The sequence below is a fragment of the Abramis brama genome, assembly GCF_963993115.1.
Source record: "Abramis brama genome assembly, chromosome: 21".
Lineage (NCBI taxonomy): Eukaryota > Metazoa > Chordata > Actinopteri > Cypriniformes > Leuciscidae > Abramis > Abramis brama.
The window spans coordinates 21,361,983-21,379,328 of record NC_139983.1 but is presented as its reverse complement, the minus strand read 5'-3'; the positions used below and the strand labels follow the sequence as shown (position 1 = coordinate 21,379,328).

Below are 17,346 nucleotides of genomic sequence, written 5' to 3'. Positions count from 1 at the left end.
AATGTAAGGATCAGGACTGGGCTAACTCTGTGTTAGATAAAGTACTGCTTCATAATTAGCCAGGAGACCCAAAACGAGGCCAAGGTGGAACAACAGAAGTCTGACATTTGCATGCATGAACATGATTTCTGACGTGTCTGATCACAACAGGTCTGCAGATGAGGCAGAAGGGGTCTTGATTACGAACTCCGCTCTGGTACATGTTCATTTGAGAGCCAGAATAGCGTCGTATGATTTTCCAGTGCGACAGACCTGCACGTCCCTGAATCCTGCATCAGTGAGCAGACGTGTATAATGAGAGGGTGGATGCTCCTTCCCTTCTGTCTGGACCAGCATGTTCAGAGAAAACATCTGAACCGTGGTTGGACCCCGGCGGTTCTCAAACAACAGTGCCTCTGCGATCAGAACGCCTCCACCTAGATAAAAAAGCAAGTCAGATGCTTTGAAATGTATCATTTTAGGGCCATTAATTATCGACCTATTAATGACATGTTTTCTCACCTGGATGACATGCCGTATGAATCTTCCTCAGAAGTTTGAGATTTTTTTCCTCTTTCCAGTCATGAATGATTCGGGCCAGAATGTACAAATCTGCAGGAGGGATTTCTCCTTCAAAAAAGTCCCCTACAAACACACAGAAACAAATACCTATTTTTTTCATGGATTAGAAATGCCATACTAGAGTTATAATACTTTAAAATTTTCATTAGTTTAGTTTTCACACCATCATGAACATCATTGCTGGTTTTACACGACCATTTAAAAGTTTGTGGTCAGTTCGATTTTTAATGTTTTTTAAAAGTCTCTTATGCTCATCAAGGCTGAATTCATTTGATCAAAAATACAGTAAAACTGTAATAATGTGAAATATTATTATAATTTAAAATAATTGTTTTAAAATACATTTTAAAATGTAATTTATTCTTGTGATGTCAAAGCTGAATTTTCATCTTTAATGTCACATGATCCTTCAAAATCCAATGTAGATTAGGCCGATAAAAAACATTTCTTATAATGTTGAAACAGTTGTGCTGCATAATAATATCTGTGGAAAATGTGATAAAATTTTCAGGGTTATTTAATGAATAGAAAGTTAAATAAAATATTTTGTAATTATGTAGTCTTTACTGTCACTTTTGATCAATTGAATGCATCCTTGCTAAATATAAGTATTCATTTCTTACTGATCCCAAAAATATGAATGAATGCAGTGTAGAGTTTTCTATTTTCAGTTGGAGTTTTCTTAGTTAATGTGATAATAACTGGTATCATTTAAAAATGCCTACATTTATCAGCACAGTGTTACTGCTATAAAGCTATAATATTTAATTCAGACAGTTTTATAATACACTAAGTTATTAAAAAACTAAAACATTTTTGTTTGAGTTAGTTTTGGAGTCATGCAAATGTATTTTATTTTTAGTTTAGCTAAAATTATTAGCTAAGGATAGCCACTAGACTGCTTTTTTTTTTTTTGCAACAAAATTTGCATTTATTGTTAATGCAACCATTACCAATGTTTCAATGCATCAATACACACCCTCTTGAAAACCGATGGTGTCATCTTGCTGAGCAAAATGCTGCTGAGCAGTCTGAACCACAGCTGGGAGATCCAGAACCGTGACAGTGGAGGAAGGATACTCTTTCGCCAGCTCCCGCGCTAATGCACCAGAGCAGCCTGCAAAGCATCTCAGAAAATACCAACTTGCAATGCTACTGCCTCTTGCATACTAGATTAAAAACTGCAATTGTAAAACTACATTCACACTCACCTCCCAGATCTATGACGGACTTGAATCTAGATAGATCGAACGCTGTCACTATGTCATGGCCGTCAATGACCCAAGTAGAGTTCATCAGTCCCATGAACTTCAGCATCTCCTCTTCTGACCTGAAACAAAACAGCACACACCGGTGTCAACAGATGGATCTTTTCCAGATGGATTCACATGAAAAGTAGGACAAACAAACCTTAAAATTGATACTTATACCATCTGTTAGAGAACATGTGCACTGACTTCAAACAGATGCACAATCATAAAAAAGGGTATGCATTTAATCCAATTATAGGAAAATTAATGAAAAGAAAAAATAACATCTTGTAATAATTTTTAAACAAAACTTTGCGTAACACTTTACAATAAGGTCTCATTTGTCAACATTAGAGCTGCAAAGCCGAAGCACAAACAAAACATGCAAAATACATTCGGTTTTGTTTTTTAACCGCTAGTGTAATTTTAATAAAAATATGTATTAGTAAATGTATTATAAATTAACAACAATTCTACAACATTTATTAAGTTTAGTTAATGTTAACTAATGTAGTTAATATTGTTAATAAATTGATCCTTATTGTAAAGTGTTGCCAATGTATCAGTTATTGAATTTACATCTCCATACACAGTTCCATGCACCCAAACTAATAGACTGTGAGATGCCTTCATGCACACTCACAGCATCACAAAAACCCCAACGATTACAAAACACGCAGTTCACACAATAACACAAGTCATTCTTTCACAATCACATACACACTATAGCACACACCACCCCTCCAGATGTGGGAACAGCCTTTCATAAAGCCTCAAAATTGAATGGGTTTAAAGTCCATGACCTAGAATTACACAGCACCAGGGGCTAATCGCTTAAGACTGCCTCACTACAGTCAAAGAAATTACTTTTAATCTAGTGACGTCTAAGTACAATAAAAAACATTCCCCCATATGGTACTGCTAATATTTGAAAAACAATTTTTTTTTTACAAATTCACACAAACCTGTATATGGCAGAGAAGATCTCTTCAGACGGGAGGCCAAAGGTTTTCTCATTCTGGTTCTTTCCATCCCTGAGAGGTTTTCAGACATTCAGATTATTCAACTGTTGTTTTAGAAATGCAGATGGCTTCCAAATAACTGTTTAGTTTTAAGAAGGCAGGCTTTTCTTTTTGTGTGTCCAAACATCACATTTATCATGAAAGAAGGATTTTAAAGTGGCCTGGGAACAAGTGTTTTTCAAAACAGTGATGGGGGATGAAAACGCAGATGCCTACCTAACAGCATCTACCAGATTGTTCCAGAGTGGGTAGATGGTCTGAGAGTAATAAATAATCAAATCATGTAGAGATTTGGGGCTGGTCTTGGCCAGGTATAGATTAGCAACATCTGTACTGCTGTAATGAGCTGTAAGACAAGAGAAGACAAGAGTAAAGATTTAGAGACTGGGCAAATGATAAACTAGACACAACGAATGGAGGATTTTATGAACAAACAAATCCTGTTCTGACATTTATCACCTTTACATTATAGAGGAATCGGGTTATTTCCAGCTACTTGTGGAGGAATATAAAATACTTCAGCAGCTCACCAGTTCCGTGTACCACTTCCACATCCACAATCTCAATGGCGACCAGCACATCCAGTAACCGCTCTATACCATCTTCACTGGTGCCAAGCTTCTGTGCGACTTCAGCTGCATTTAGGGGCTTTTGGGACTGAAGGAGAAGGTCGAACAATCCTAACTCACAAGCTGAGAATATTGCCTGAAGGAGAATGATTAAATAAAAAAGTCAGTGAGAACTACTCATGTTATTTCTGTGTTTGCCATGTCTTTAAAAAGATATAGGAAACACAAGCATACATGCAAAATGCATTTTAACACACACACACTCACAAAAATTGTTTCCAGTTTAAGGAATTTTCTACTCAAAAACAAGCCAATATTTTGATTATTGATTTACTATGATGGAATATGGCTTTTGCAATGTGAGTTTTTTGGATTAAACTTAGAGTAATATTGTGAAAATATATTATTACTATTTAAAATGTCTTATTGACTTATGATTTCTATATTTTATATATTGTTATATCTGTGATGGCAAAGCTGAATTTTCAGCAGCCATTACAGAAATCATTGTAATATTCTGATTAAGAAACATGCTTATAATTATCAATTTTGACAATAGTAGTACTGCTTAATAATTTTGTGGAAGTCATGATACATTTTCTTTCAGGATCCGTTGATGAATAGAAAGGTTCAAAAGAACATTATTTAATTTAATTAAAAATCTTTTGTAACATTTCAAATGCCTTTTCTGTCACTTTGATCAATTAAATACATCTTTTTGCTGATTTTTTTTTTTTTTAAACTAAAACTACATACCCAAAGTTAAGGGTAGTATAAATAAAATATTATCAGCCCATGAACATCAGATTTTAGGTTCAAATCTACAAATATGTATTATGTCACATTATGGGTCTGAATATGAAGGATGACGAAGAAGATCAAAATAATAGTTTAGTTTATTAAATAAAGAAACTCAGGTAATCCACAGAGGTACAAAATCAATGAAACAGTGTGCTAACACAAACAGCAGCAGAAGACGAACTGAAGAGCTTAAATACACAAGATAATGAACAAAATACAAACAGGTGTGATGTAATTAATGAATAACCATGGTGACAAACTAGTGGCGGAAAACAGGGAAAAAAGGAAAACAAACTACACTCTAAAAAAATGGTTCTTTAAAGGTTCTTTACACGTAGTAACAGTTCTATTTAGTACTGTGTCATCCTGAAGAACCCTTTATATGCTGAAATGGTTCTTTGTGTTAGAGTTTAGGGTTCTTTATTCCCGTCTTTTTGTTTTTCAAATCTGTAACTGTCAAAGCCTCCTCATTACTGGTTTTCTGGAGCTCAGCTATACAACTAGTTACTACACAGACTGTCAACATACTTTCAACAGGTAAATTATTTATGTCTATAAATTATAACTTTAAAAATTGTAACAATCATTTCCTAACTATCATGTCTTTTTCTCTTTTTAGTTTAACAGAACATGTAAGTGTGAGCAGCTCTGTTCAGTTAAGGATACTCATCTTCTCTTCTCCACAAAGTAAGTAACAGAAATATGGAATTTATGATCCATATTGTTACATTTTTTTAATTATGACTTTATGCCTAAACATACCGTCACAAAAAAAAACAAAAAAAACATTAAAGCTATACCATGTCTTTATATCACTTTTTCCTTTTAACATGGTAAAGGGCTCATACTGTCCATTTTCTTTATTTATAATTTTGGCCTTCATTAACATAATTGTTTTTACATAATCAAATGGAAAAGACACATAACTCTAAACTCAATTGTGTATTTCGGATGTCACGTATCAAAACCTCATCATCTGCAGAGAGAAACTCCCACTCAGAATACACACATAATGAAGGATGTAAAGACATCATAAGAGGATTGTGAAGATATTTCACTGGAACTTGGTTTGCATTACATCTATATTGTGTTCAATGTCAATTGTTATTTATTAATGTATTCAGCTAACCTCTGTTGTAAGAGCACTGTCATTTTTGCAACAATCTGCAATGTCAATAAAAAAATTAAAGTACCTAATTGACACAACATGCTGTTTTTTTTTTTTTTTTAAACGCAAATAGAGGATTTCTAGGATTTAACAATCTTACAGAATCTCATGGTACAACAAAGGCCTGAGTCATCTCTGGGTCCCACTCAGTGGCTTTTAAAATGTCATAGGCTGCTGGAGGCAAAATAAGCCCTGATGGCCACAGAGGAAAATGAGACACGACAGGGGACTGCTACAAATAATAGATGCTCTCACATTAAACATTTACTCATAATCCAACATGGTCATAATGATTGAGGTGATACCTGTACTTGCAGAAAGGAGCAGAGAAGCACTCATAAAAAAAAGTGTATTAGAGAGATACAGCATGAACCATAGACCTTTGAGATCCGGAATCCATTCAAATATTCCAAGAGCTTGAAAGGGTAGTCCAGTTCACTCTGGGATAAATGCTCAGCCATGATGAGAAACGTCCCTCCTGCAAAAAGTGAAACACCATCATCATCAGACACAATCATGAACAGGCTCCAACTTACAATGCAACTCAACTGTCAGATCCTCACAATTCTTTTTGGAGGATAAATTCCTGAATTAACACTTTAACCACATACCCTGTGCATTACCGAAAACTAAAATATGATTACATCATGTACCAATCTTGCAGGCCCATCATTTCTTTAGTTTGTATTGGATGATGTACATCATCTTACAGATACATGCTATACAGCTTATTTATTTTCTGTACTCCATTCTTTGTAAAAAGTATTTTAATGCTTTAAAACAAAATATGCACGACTGATAAGACACAAAAGCAGAAAGCATCATTGGCTACTATGACAAAGGCTGTTTTCAAACGGTCCATGGAAAAGTTTAGAATGTGTAAAAATAAATAAAAATAAATGAATAATTAAGGTTGATTAAAATAAGACAATTTATTAAAATAAAAATCTACATTTGATTTAAATAAACAAACAAATAAACATATAACAGTACAGTACAGTGAGTAGGAAAACATGTAATAATGTAACGATAGAATTTATTTTACACTTTCTTTTTTCCACAGTATAAATTGTGACTCTTTATAGATGAAAATGTATAGCTACTTTAGATTGGTCCGTGGCATATATATATATCAGTCTATACTAACTAGACTAATTTCAGTCTGTAATATGCATTTTTCCTCTCAAATGAGATTTGAGAACATATTTTCATACAGCCGGTGAAACAATGTATTGTGTAACCACAAAATCATCATGCGAGCTCCCCACGAGGGAGGGTACATGATGCACTGACCAGTTTTGTGAGAATAATATGAGTCGATATTGTGTATAAAGCTGCAAGATATCGACATTTGCAGAGTTTAAGACCATATCATCACTCGACACTAGTGTTTGACACTAGTAAAGCACTAGTGTTTACAGTTCAAGAAAACGAGACTTACCAAACCGGATATGCTGTTCTGTTGTAAATAATTCTAATCCAAATTTGACTCTTCTCTGACAGTCATCCCGTGAAAAAGAAAGTACCGTTCGAGAAATCAAATACGCAAGAACCGCACTATTGTACACTATTTTGTTCTGCTGACGTCCAATTTGTTGACCTAGCGTTCATTTGAGTCGGATCCTTTCAGTGAATCTGTTGAGCCAGTTCATAAAACCGGAGTTTGATCGATCCATTCACGAACTGGACTGAATTAAGTCCGAGCGGCTTCTACTGACTCATTAAACTGAGAACCATAATAAACAATCGTGCTACTTATCGCTTTACTGTAACGTTTAGAGCATTTAATATGGCACGCCAATCACGGAGGACGTCATAACGCAAAAGAATCGCTGAAATTCTGAACCGGTTCGAACGAACTGTTGAAAACACCCGAAAGAACCTATTGGCGGGAGTCGAACATCTCATAACTGGTCTGCCTGTCAAGTGAACCATTAGGGTTTTAGTGACATCTGGCGGTTAATATCTCACAATTTCAATTACTATGCTGTTAGTGTTTTGTCATTTTTGTTTAATGAAAATATTAATAATGATATCCCCCAGGAAGTGGCATTATTTATGGTGGGAAAACACCACCACTGACATCAGTATTGACAGGTATTCCTGTTCATTTTCTTGCCAGTGTTAAAATCAAGCCATCAAAAGTCTTAGCTTGCTCACTGCAAAGTCTAGTGTGCTTTTAATAAAATAAATTAAATGACAACACACAAACTCATTTAAGAAACAGAGTTCAAAAAGTTTTTCAGAAAAGGATTGAGCATCATTTAATGAAGTAAACTGGGCTTAATTAGAGGCCCAAACTGTCCTGTGAAATAAGCTTGCAGTTTAGACATTCAGTGATTTAGTTTTGTTGCACCGCTAATTGTGTAAATGGGGTGTGAGATCCACAGTACTGATGTCTCTGTGTTGTTCAGTTCTAACAAGATTGTGACATTTCACACTGTTTGAAAATATATCAAAGTTTGCAAGTAACAAGAAAATAAAATTATTTTCTAGACAAACTACTATGACTGCTACATTTTTTGCATATGCAATATCAGAAATTATATCTGGAGCCTGGCATACCTCAACCAACCACACATTTCCTCCCTTTCGCTTCATGCAAGCAAAATGCCTTACTATGCAAATGCAAAATCTTCAAACTGGTTCACACTCCCAAAAAAATATAACGATGGCACAACATTTGATCCATTAAGGCACATTTAGTAAACTAATAAATCTAGTGGTTTCTTAACATTTGACTTTTTAGTCTTCGCTGCCACTTGTATAGCTCCGAAATTTGAAATATTGCTCTTTGTGAGAGACAAAATGATTTTTCGCACTCAAGACCAACATATCAAAGGGGCAGATAACAGTATAACAGTAATATAACAGTAGAGGATAACAGTAGTTATTAACCAAATGTATTTATTTCTGCAACAACATGTTTTTGTCCTCCCCATGAGCACACGCACACACACACACACACCCTTGCAAACTCCATTTAAATACATGACGTGAGAGCCAGCATTACCTCACTGTTTGCTGCACATGCTTTAATAAAATGATACACATATTTACATAATCCACAATTTTAGAATTTCGCCTCATCCCCTCCCCAGCAAAGACCAAATATTCTTCCAAACTCGTAGTTTCCCTCTCCAGAAGAAAAACAAAATATAGCTAACACTTGAGGGTGGATTTGAAAATGACCCACAATTAAAAATAAATTCAGCAGAGAAAAAAAAAAAGAAAAAAAAAAAAAAAAAGAGGGGGAAAAAAGAGATGGAAACCGAGAAAGAGCAATGATCTTTTGGCCAGTACAACACAGCAGTGCGTGGAGTTTAATAACAGCGCAGATATGGCAGTAACACTGAAATAGCTCATAAAGTCTATGTACAAAGTCACGATAACGGCGATTGAGCCTCCCGTGTCTGATTCGCTCACAGACGTGAGCACGCCTCGTCGTACGAACTGAGGAAATGGAGGGGAAAGATGCCTCGGCTTCTGAAAACCCCCCTAAAAGCAGATAATGTGGAAAGGGCAGAGCAGAACATGTTTTATCTTTGCGGTTTCTCCCTCTGGTTTTCATACCTGTATCGTTCTACATCTCTTGACTATTCTGTAGTAGAATTAAACGGAAATAAGGCACAATAACTACGCTGACTGTTTCATTTACGGGGAGAGTTCTGTTGACCGATGGACAGACGAGCTGATCCAATTGAACTACCCTACTGATCTTCCCTTTTCATCCCAACCAGCCGTTCAGATTTATACAATTCAAATAAAACAACAGTTTTATGGCAAAAATGCTAACGATACCCAACCCCCCACAAACATTTCCCATCCCTCATGTTTTACAATCACATTGTGACAAGAATTGCTACACACTAGTGGTGCACACAAAACAAACATTGCTGAGCACCCGCCCACCCCAGACCCACCCAACCTTTGGATTGATTGGCTGATGGCATACAATCTGGCTTTTGGATTGGTTACCATTTCCATTCGACATTTACTTTGATTTAAAACGACAACGTTTTCACAGTCTGCGAATAAGCATGAGATTTAAATGCTCCAGAAGTGTTTGTGACGCGTGTTGTCGTACAATAATTACACGCAAAACAACAACAACAACAAAAATACTTAAACGGAAACAAAAATAATTAAAAGAGACCCCAGTTGTGGTTTTTAACCTGTTGTGCACTGAACTCCAGGCATCTGCCCTGCTCTTTGTACGTGACTTTTGAGGTCATGAATGGTGAAGTCCCCAAAGAAAATTAAGTGAATAAAAATGTATGCGTTTTCTCCTTCCTTCTCTTCACATTGTCAGTCCAAACCTGAACACGCGAATGTGCAGGATGCTATTAAAGCCTCAGGCCGTTTCATTCTCCATTGGACTGTAGGGAAGATGGAGGGTTTGACTGATGATTTAGGGTGTAGAACTGGTGATTTATGGTATAAAGTAGTGTTTGATGGTATTTATGCTTTAAATTGAGAGTTTAGGTGTGACCGGAAGACGGAAGGGCAAGGACAAAAGAGCTGGATTAAGGAGAAGTATCAAGAGCAGACAAGAAGAGTACAGGAAACTCTGACAGGCTATTGGTCTGTTTTGGTAAAAGAACAGTCAGAACAGCAGGGGCTTTTAGACAGACGCGTTTATCTCAGCTGTGATGGAGCAGTAGTGGGGACACTGTACGATTGAGGTAAAGGGCAGATGCTGAGGGGGTTTTCTTGCTGGGGTTTAACAATTCTGGATTGTGGCCTTCTCAGTCCTGGGCTTCAGCTGCTGTAATGATTCAGCAGATCATTCGTGTTTTTGATGATCCTTCATGTCCTCCTCATCTGTGTACTCAGATGGTTCGTCTCCCGGCTTCAACAAACGGCCAACGTAGTCATATTTCTCTGAGAGAGACAGAGGGAAGGGAGAGAGAGAATGAGAGGGACAATAATTAATGATGCTATTGTTAATGAAAAATGGCATTTATTTCTTGTTCATGTATTGTGCATATTTAATCTTGTGCATACATTTTATCCCATTTGGAAGGACCTGTTAGCCCCTGTTGGCTGTAAAAACATCCTCTGGCTGCAGACCATCTTTCTCCATCCATGGTGTTATTATTAATAAACCAAAACTAAAACTGAGATTCTATGTTGTTATTTGTTATTACACATTTTATTCTACATGTCCCACAATGAGGGCTTTTAACCATTAATTAATCTCTGGTATCAACAAGGCAAACAAGCAGTGTGAAAAAGTTGTGCTTTATTTGTCAAACAGCATTAATCTGTCATATTACAGCCCTGATTTTCCCCACATGCAGTGACAGGAGAGTTGAGCAGCTTATCACACATTCCCTCATCTCATATAGCGACACAAACCGATATGAGACTGTGCTACACCAAATCAATCTAGCTCAGCTGAGTGTAAACTAGGGCTGGCTGGGCATTGACACAAATTTCACAATTCAATTCACAAACTTGCGATTTGTTTCGTTCGCACTATTGAAATGTAATCCCTTTTTCACTTTTAATCCCCATTACCAGTGTTTACTGGAACATTTCTAAATCAGGTAATTAATATATTTATTGTCTGTCAAAATGACAGAAATCACTAAATTATCATTTTTGATTAAGGCAACATGTTTATATTATTACATTGATCATTTACATGTCCGCAAAAAAATTGTTATTCATGGTCTGTTGTAGTAATTTTCTTATTATTATTATTATTATTATTATTATAGTGCTATTATTAGATACATAGAGCGAACCTTTCACTGATTGTTTACAGTTTAACAGAAGTTACTCCCATAATTTGCGCAAAGCATCATGGGGCGTAGGAAAGAGGTGGATAAGCAATATTTTCGTTGGACAAATGTAGCAAAAACGGACAATATTGCGCTTAAAATATATTAACTTTTATATTAACACAATATTAACTTTTTATTTATTAAACTGTTGTATATAATCAATATCACATTTGCTATTTGGGCAGCACCCATGTGATTTGCGCTTGTTACTCGTGTGATATTGCATACACACACATACACATACACATATATATATATATATATATATGAGACAAAAACTAATTCAGGGGCATTTTTGTGCCAATACCTTGAATTTTTCACTCTTTTAAGGCACTTCACTTTTATATTCATTTCTTTTTCTTTTATCCATGAGGGACTGTTCTTTGATGAATATGGATGGTCACCGGTGCAATTCCTGCATTTTGGAAATATTTTCCCTCATGTCCTTCCTCTCCATAGTTATGGCAAATAGATTTGTGTTTGCATCCAGCAGGACTATGACCAAACCTCTGACAGTTGAAGCCAAAGCATTGTGTTGCAAAAGCAAAAGCCAATCCTAATCGCATCTCTCAAATGCCAGGACTTCTTCCTCCACAGACACAGTGCGAACAAGTTGCCCCATTTGTCGCCTTTTATGAACAGCAAGGGGGTACTAGGGACCTATTTAATCGACAGCCATAATATGCAATATTGCCATAATATTGTAAAATATTAATTGATTGCAAACTGCTTGGAAACTGCGAGCCTGTAGAATGCATATTAATAGCACCGTTTTTTTACTTTGAAATGTGCAGCACATTTTTTGGAATTTAACCATCACATTAGGACGTATCATGATCCTCATGCCCAAATTCAAGTCCGCTTAAAATGATAATTAAGATATTTGTTATACTATCTTAAAATATTTAAGACTTATGACCTTAAATGTGATAAAAACATAATTTAAGATATTTTAAAACTTCATGAACCCAGGGCGATTCTGTATTGTATTACACAACGGTACATTAAGGCCTGGTTTCACAAATAGGGCTTAGATTAAGCCAGAACTAGGCCTTAGTTCAATTAGGACATTAAGTAGCTTTTATAAATGAGCCTTAAAAAACATTACTGGTGTGCATCTTGAGACAAAAAAAAAAATGGTACTGATATATTTTAAGATATGTCAGTGCAAGTTCCTTTCAGTTAAGACAGCTAAAACATGCATTTTAGTCTGGGACTTAAGCCATGTCTGTGAAACCGGGCACATGCGAACCAAGACTAATTTGTGTGAATCATGAGTTAACCAGACTACACCAGCATTGCATTTGTTTTTGAGTGCAGCTAGTGAGGAAAATGCAAATAAAAATACAGTCTTCTTTTTGGCTTTATTTTGTGGCACTCACTTTGTATCTCATCATCATACAATTCAGACTGTCTGATATGCCACTGCTAAATAATGGCTAAATTATTTCTCATCTACTAGAGTGAACAGGACAATTAAAGGTTACTGTCATCTTTCAGAGAATTTATACTGTAAACCATCAGCTTTATACTGTAAAGGCATCAGCTACCTGATTACATTACATGTACAGATCAGCCCTAACCAGCACAACAGGTACAACATGCAAAGCTTGTGGACGAGGAGGTGTGACTGATGATAACCACCTACATAACTGTAGTTATGCAGTTCTTATACCTATCATACCTCCAATTATCCTAGAGGCAGATCAAATCTTAGACATTTTTAGATTTTTTGAGTAACTATATGAATCCTTTCTGAACTCACAGAGAAATTTGTCTGCTTACCCATGAACTGCATTTCCCATTCTCGAACACTTTCCATCTGTACAGCGTTCAGGTCTGAAAGGTCATCGTACTCATCCCGTAATGCATCCTTCTCTAGGCAAAATGTTGCCAAACCCCGAGAAGCATCACGTCCCGCAAAGATCCCGTAGGGGCCCTCTGGAATGACAGACATACTGTGAGTATATGGTCAGCAAGACAAATTTAAGATCTTCTACACATTATAGGTGTAGGGACCAAAACTGAAAGTGCAATACAGCCAGGGCTCCACCAATTATTGTATGATTTCAAATTCATTTGTGAAAAAATAATCTGAAAAAAGTGCAGTTAAAGCTAAGCTAAATGTCCCATCCACAATAAAATAGATTTATAAAAAGTATAAAGTAAAATTAACTTTTAATAATTATTTGCCTTTGCAATGTAGCATCATAAAGGACGTAAAGTGGTTAAAACAACAATACTTGATTATTATTCATAATAAATAATAAGCAATAACAACAATTAGTAATAATTATTATTACTACTAATAAGTAGTAGTAGTTGCACTAGTAGTATTCATAATACAAATTATTATTATACAATAGGTCTGATAAAAAGTTAAAGAAACCAGCTGAATTGCAATCAAAACAAAACTCTGCTATGAATCAACTAAAAGAAAACAGTTTTAGAGTCAGTGGGTCAAAAACAACCACACAGCTGGGATGAATGGAGCCGCTCGCACAAACCAGAGGAATGCAGGTAAACACACAGGTACTTCAGAACAGCTGTTGTAAATAACACACTGCGCTGAATAAGGAAATTAATGTGAGATGTCATAACAAAACACAAACACCACACCAACAAGAATCAACTTCAGCTGTGCACAGACTATTCAGGCCACAGCCTGAACCTTTCTTCCCAAACCAGAGACATGACAAAGCGGAGCACAACAGACTGATGAACTTTAGTCACCTAATCGAGACAAACAAATGAGATGATGCAATAAAAGACGACAACAACAGGACATGAGCGTCTCAGACACTTGAGTTTTACTTCATAAGCTCCTGAACAGGAACTAGAATCCATGATTTATAAATAATACAGCTGCCAAAGCCAGATCATGCCTGACGATGACTAGGCTGCTCTGGCATGTGCAATTTATTATGTTCGCTTTCTTGTCGATGAGACGAAGCTTTAGCCTTTGTTTTATTCAGAACAGAAGGCAAAAGAAGAGGAGAAAGGCCTCTTTCGATACTTCTTTTTTTTGGTTCATCATCTGATCTTCATGTGCTCACACACACCACACCACACACTCGCTCTCTCTCTCTTTTCAACAGTTGAGCAATAATAGTCTCAAAAGGTACAAGAGGTCCAGCCAAACATTGACCAAAAAGATCCAAGTTGCCCTATGGTCCAGTGACAACACACCACATCTGCCTACAAAGTTCAAACCTTTGCCATAGTCTCATCAGGTTATAAATGAATGCAGCAACAGGTAAATAAAACTGATGTCATATTCTCTCCGTGTGAAATGCTGCAAGATGACAGACACACTAGATTACAGGTGTCTAAGAAATGACGCACTGGTGGTCAGAGTCTGGACTACTGCTGACACCACACCTTGAACGCTCCTCCATAAACACCACAGATGGTCAGATAACATCTCTCATATACAAATATAGCCGAGGGAGATGTGAGGCCAAATCACAGACCCTAGCTAGCACTGTGAATCAAACTTGGTAAATGCAAACAAAGGCCATGATAATCCAGATTTTATGTGCACTCTCGGTTTCACTTCTGAGCTGAGTCTCCAAATATAGACTCCAGGCAGACAAAAGACTGCTGTTCTGGCTTTGAGGGCAAAATATTTCAATTATTATCTGCAGCAAACAGCTGTTTTGCACAGGAGCTGCAAGTCTGTAAACCCTGCTTAAAGTACAGGGAAAAGAAACAAGAATTTTCTCCTGCAAAGGAGAAAGGAATGAGGCTCAGGGCTTGATTTCTTAACCAAGGCGACTGCTAAATTTAGCTGATCTTACATCCGTCATAACAAATCGAGCTGTTAAAGTTACAAATTTAAATTAAGCAAATTGATTTCTGCACAAATGAATGATCTACTGGTACAGTAAATACCTGCTGGGTGTGCCAGCACATGGCTCTCACCCTATTTGTCCACATCACATACGGCTCTCGCTCAAAAACGCACTGACATGACAGGTTGATGCCTGGGAAAGAGTTCACCAATGCAAAACAGAACAGGAGAATGTTGACTGCAGTTATGAATAAAACAGAAAGGGCCCGTCAAGAGGTTGGCAAACTCCGACAAGACATCAGACCAAACTGTGCATCATACAACAGAGGTCACTGGGAGAAAGGCTTTGTGTGACTTTACCCTGAGCAGTATTTACCAGAATGAGCTGGTCATTAGCTTTCCTCTGACCAGAGTATTGGCAAGTATAAGCTGGTTAACACACAAGCTCTTCTCCTATGGCAAGCTATTATTTCTTAAAACTAACTAGTATTTACTTTTATATTATTACTAGTACTATTTTCTAGTAAATTAGTATTTCCAGTAATCTAATTGTATATTTTACTATTTCACACTAGTAACCATTCATTAGTACTTCCTCCAATAATGATAAGTATCTATTCAATATATTCCTCACAATGAACCAGTATCTATTTTTGTTACTATTTTTCGATTAAGTAATCCAGTTACACTATTTTAAGATGACATTGTTAGTGTATTTACACACAGAAGTATTTAGTAATATTAATTAACACATAGGCCTACTTACTATAGGTTTAGTTGTTTGTAATCATGCATATTTTACGTTATGTTATGTGTAAAAAGGACACTAAAATAAAGTTTCTGTAATGCAATTGTATCTTTCACTATTTTACTAGTAACTACTGCTCATTATGTTAGTATTTATTCCAATAGTGACTAATATCTACTAAATAGGTATTAGTGACTAACTGAATAGATACTAATCAATACTGAAGTACGTACTAGTATCCAAGCATTCTATAGTACTTATTAATTAGATACTACCATCTTACCCAGATGTGACGTATAGCCTAACTATTATTATTAGCAACAAATCTAAATCTGTGGTACTCATATGAAATATCAACTTCGGACTGGTATGTGTTCCAACTGTTGCTGGAAGTGGAACCTAATCCAGTTTTAGTAATAAGAAAAAGTTACACTTTAGAAGGTGCCCATGTTATAGTGTAGTGTCGAGTACAAATAAGTGCAGAGTAATATTAATAACCACATCTACTTTCTATAGAATTAGAGCTTGTGGTTAGTTGCTTGTAATTATGCAATAACGTGTAACAGGGACATTTTAAAATAAAATGTTATCTTATACATTAATAGACCTGTACGAATACGTGTTTAGTATTAACCATCCCAATAGTACTAAGTTAGTATGAATTCCAGGTTTACTAGACTTTTGTTCACTGGATACTAGTATCTTCTCTACTGCTTAAGTTGAAAACCCCCGCTGAATGTGGGTGTGTGCGTGAGCGTGAGCTCCTTACCGCGTCCGTAAAACTTTTTGCCACTGGTCACATCGAAGACCTTGGTATTGACTGCCATGAGGATGCGCGGGTTCTGCACCCCGTCGTACTCGCGCAGCTGCTGCAGGGTGAAGTCGCGTCTCCTCATCTTGGGTAGCGGCGAGGCCTCGCTGCCCCGGCCCGCGTCCTCGCCCGCCCTCCTCCACCACCGCGCGTAAAGCACGTAACACGCGGCCAGCACGAGCACCAGAACGCTGAGATTGAGCATCATAACGCTTATACCGAGACCGGCCCCCGCATCCAAGTCCTCCGTCGTCCCCTGCTCGCCGCTAGTGTCCGCCGCTGCACTCCTACCGTCCCCATCGTCCGCCATACTGCAACGATAGCGCCTTCCCACCGCACGCGACCGCCCGCCCAGCTGGCATACAGAAGCGCGTCTGATTGGCTGCCTGTCGCCGGAAACACCGCGTTGGCTCCTGGAATTTGTAGTTTTCTGTCAGCGTGGCGCCTACAAGACCACCGAGCGCATGAGACCAGACAAAGGTTTCAGGTTTCAGATAATGCAAACGCGCGCTAACTGTCATGATTATATTTATCATTAGCTAACCGCGATGAAATACAACAGTATTCAGAAATATGCTTATTAATTAACCTGAAACTCAAGTATGTTTCATATTGAAAAATCAGTCACACATTAAAAAAAATGGATGTGCATTGAATACCAAAATGATTTAACAGCTTGAAAAATTACATGGCAGGCTATATCACTTTATACGTATATATACAAAATTTAACAAGGATAACAGTATCCCCGCCCTATCAGACCTTTATCTTCACAAACTAGAATCTCCAAGCTTACACAATTTATATCCAAGTCCCTTGACTCCCCCAGTT

At 36.9% G+C, this 17,346-nt stretch overlaps 2 protein-coding genes across 2 annotated transcripts; both read right to left on the bottom strand.

The window, feature by feature from the left end:
• Positions 1-7,223, bottom strand: asmt2 (acetylserotonin O-methyltransferase 2). The gene is made up of 9 exons (XM_084096896.1): positions 6,813-7,223; positions 5,752-5,849; positions 3,364-3,538; positions 3,050-3,179; positions 2,777-2,845; positions 1,773-1,891; positions 1,541-1,678; positions 502-624; positions 1-416 (listed from the first exon to the last, which is right to left on the bottom strand). Exons 2-9 carry the CDS (start codon positions 5,830-5,832, stop codon positions 205-207), a joined length of 1,047 nt encoding a protein of 348 aa, XP_083953022.1. The 5' UTR covers positions 5,833-5,849; positions 6,813-7,223; the 3' UTR covers positions 1-204.
• Positions 7,224-8,261: 1,038 nt separating this feature from the next.
• On the bottom strand, positions 8,262-16,862 carry pgrmc2 (progesterone receptor membrane component 2). The gene is made up of 3 exons (XM_084096897.1): positions 16,474-16,862; positions 12,949-13,104; positions 8,262-10,255 (listed from the first exon to the last, which is right to left on the bottom strand). Exons 1-3 carry the CDS (start codon positions 16,823-16,825, stop codon positions 10,158-10,160), a joined length of 606 nt encoding a protein of 201 aa, XP_083953023.1. The 5' UTR covers positions 16,826-16,862; the 3' UTR covers positions 8,262-10,157.
• Between the last annotated feature and the right edge of the window lie 484 nt (positions 16,863-17,346).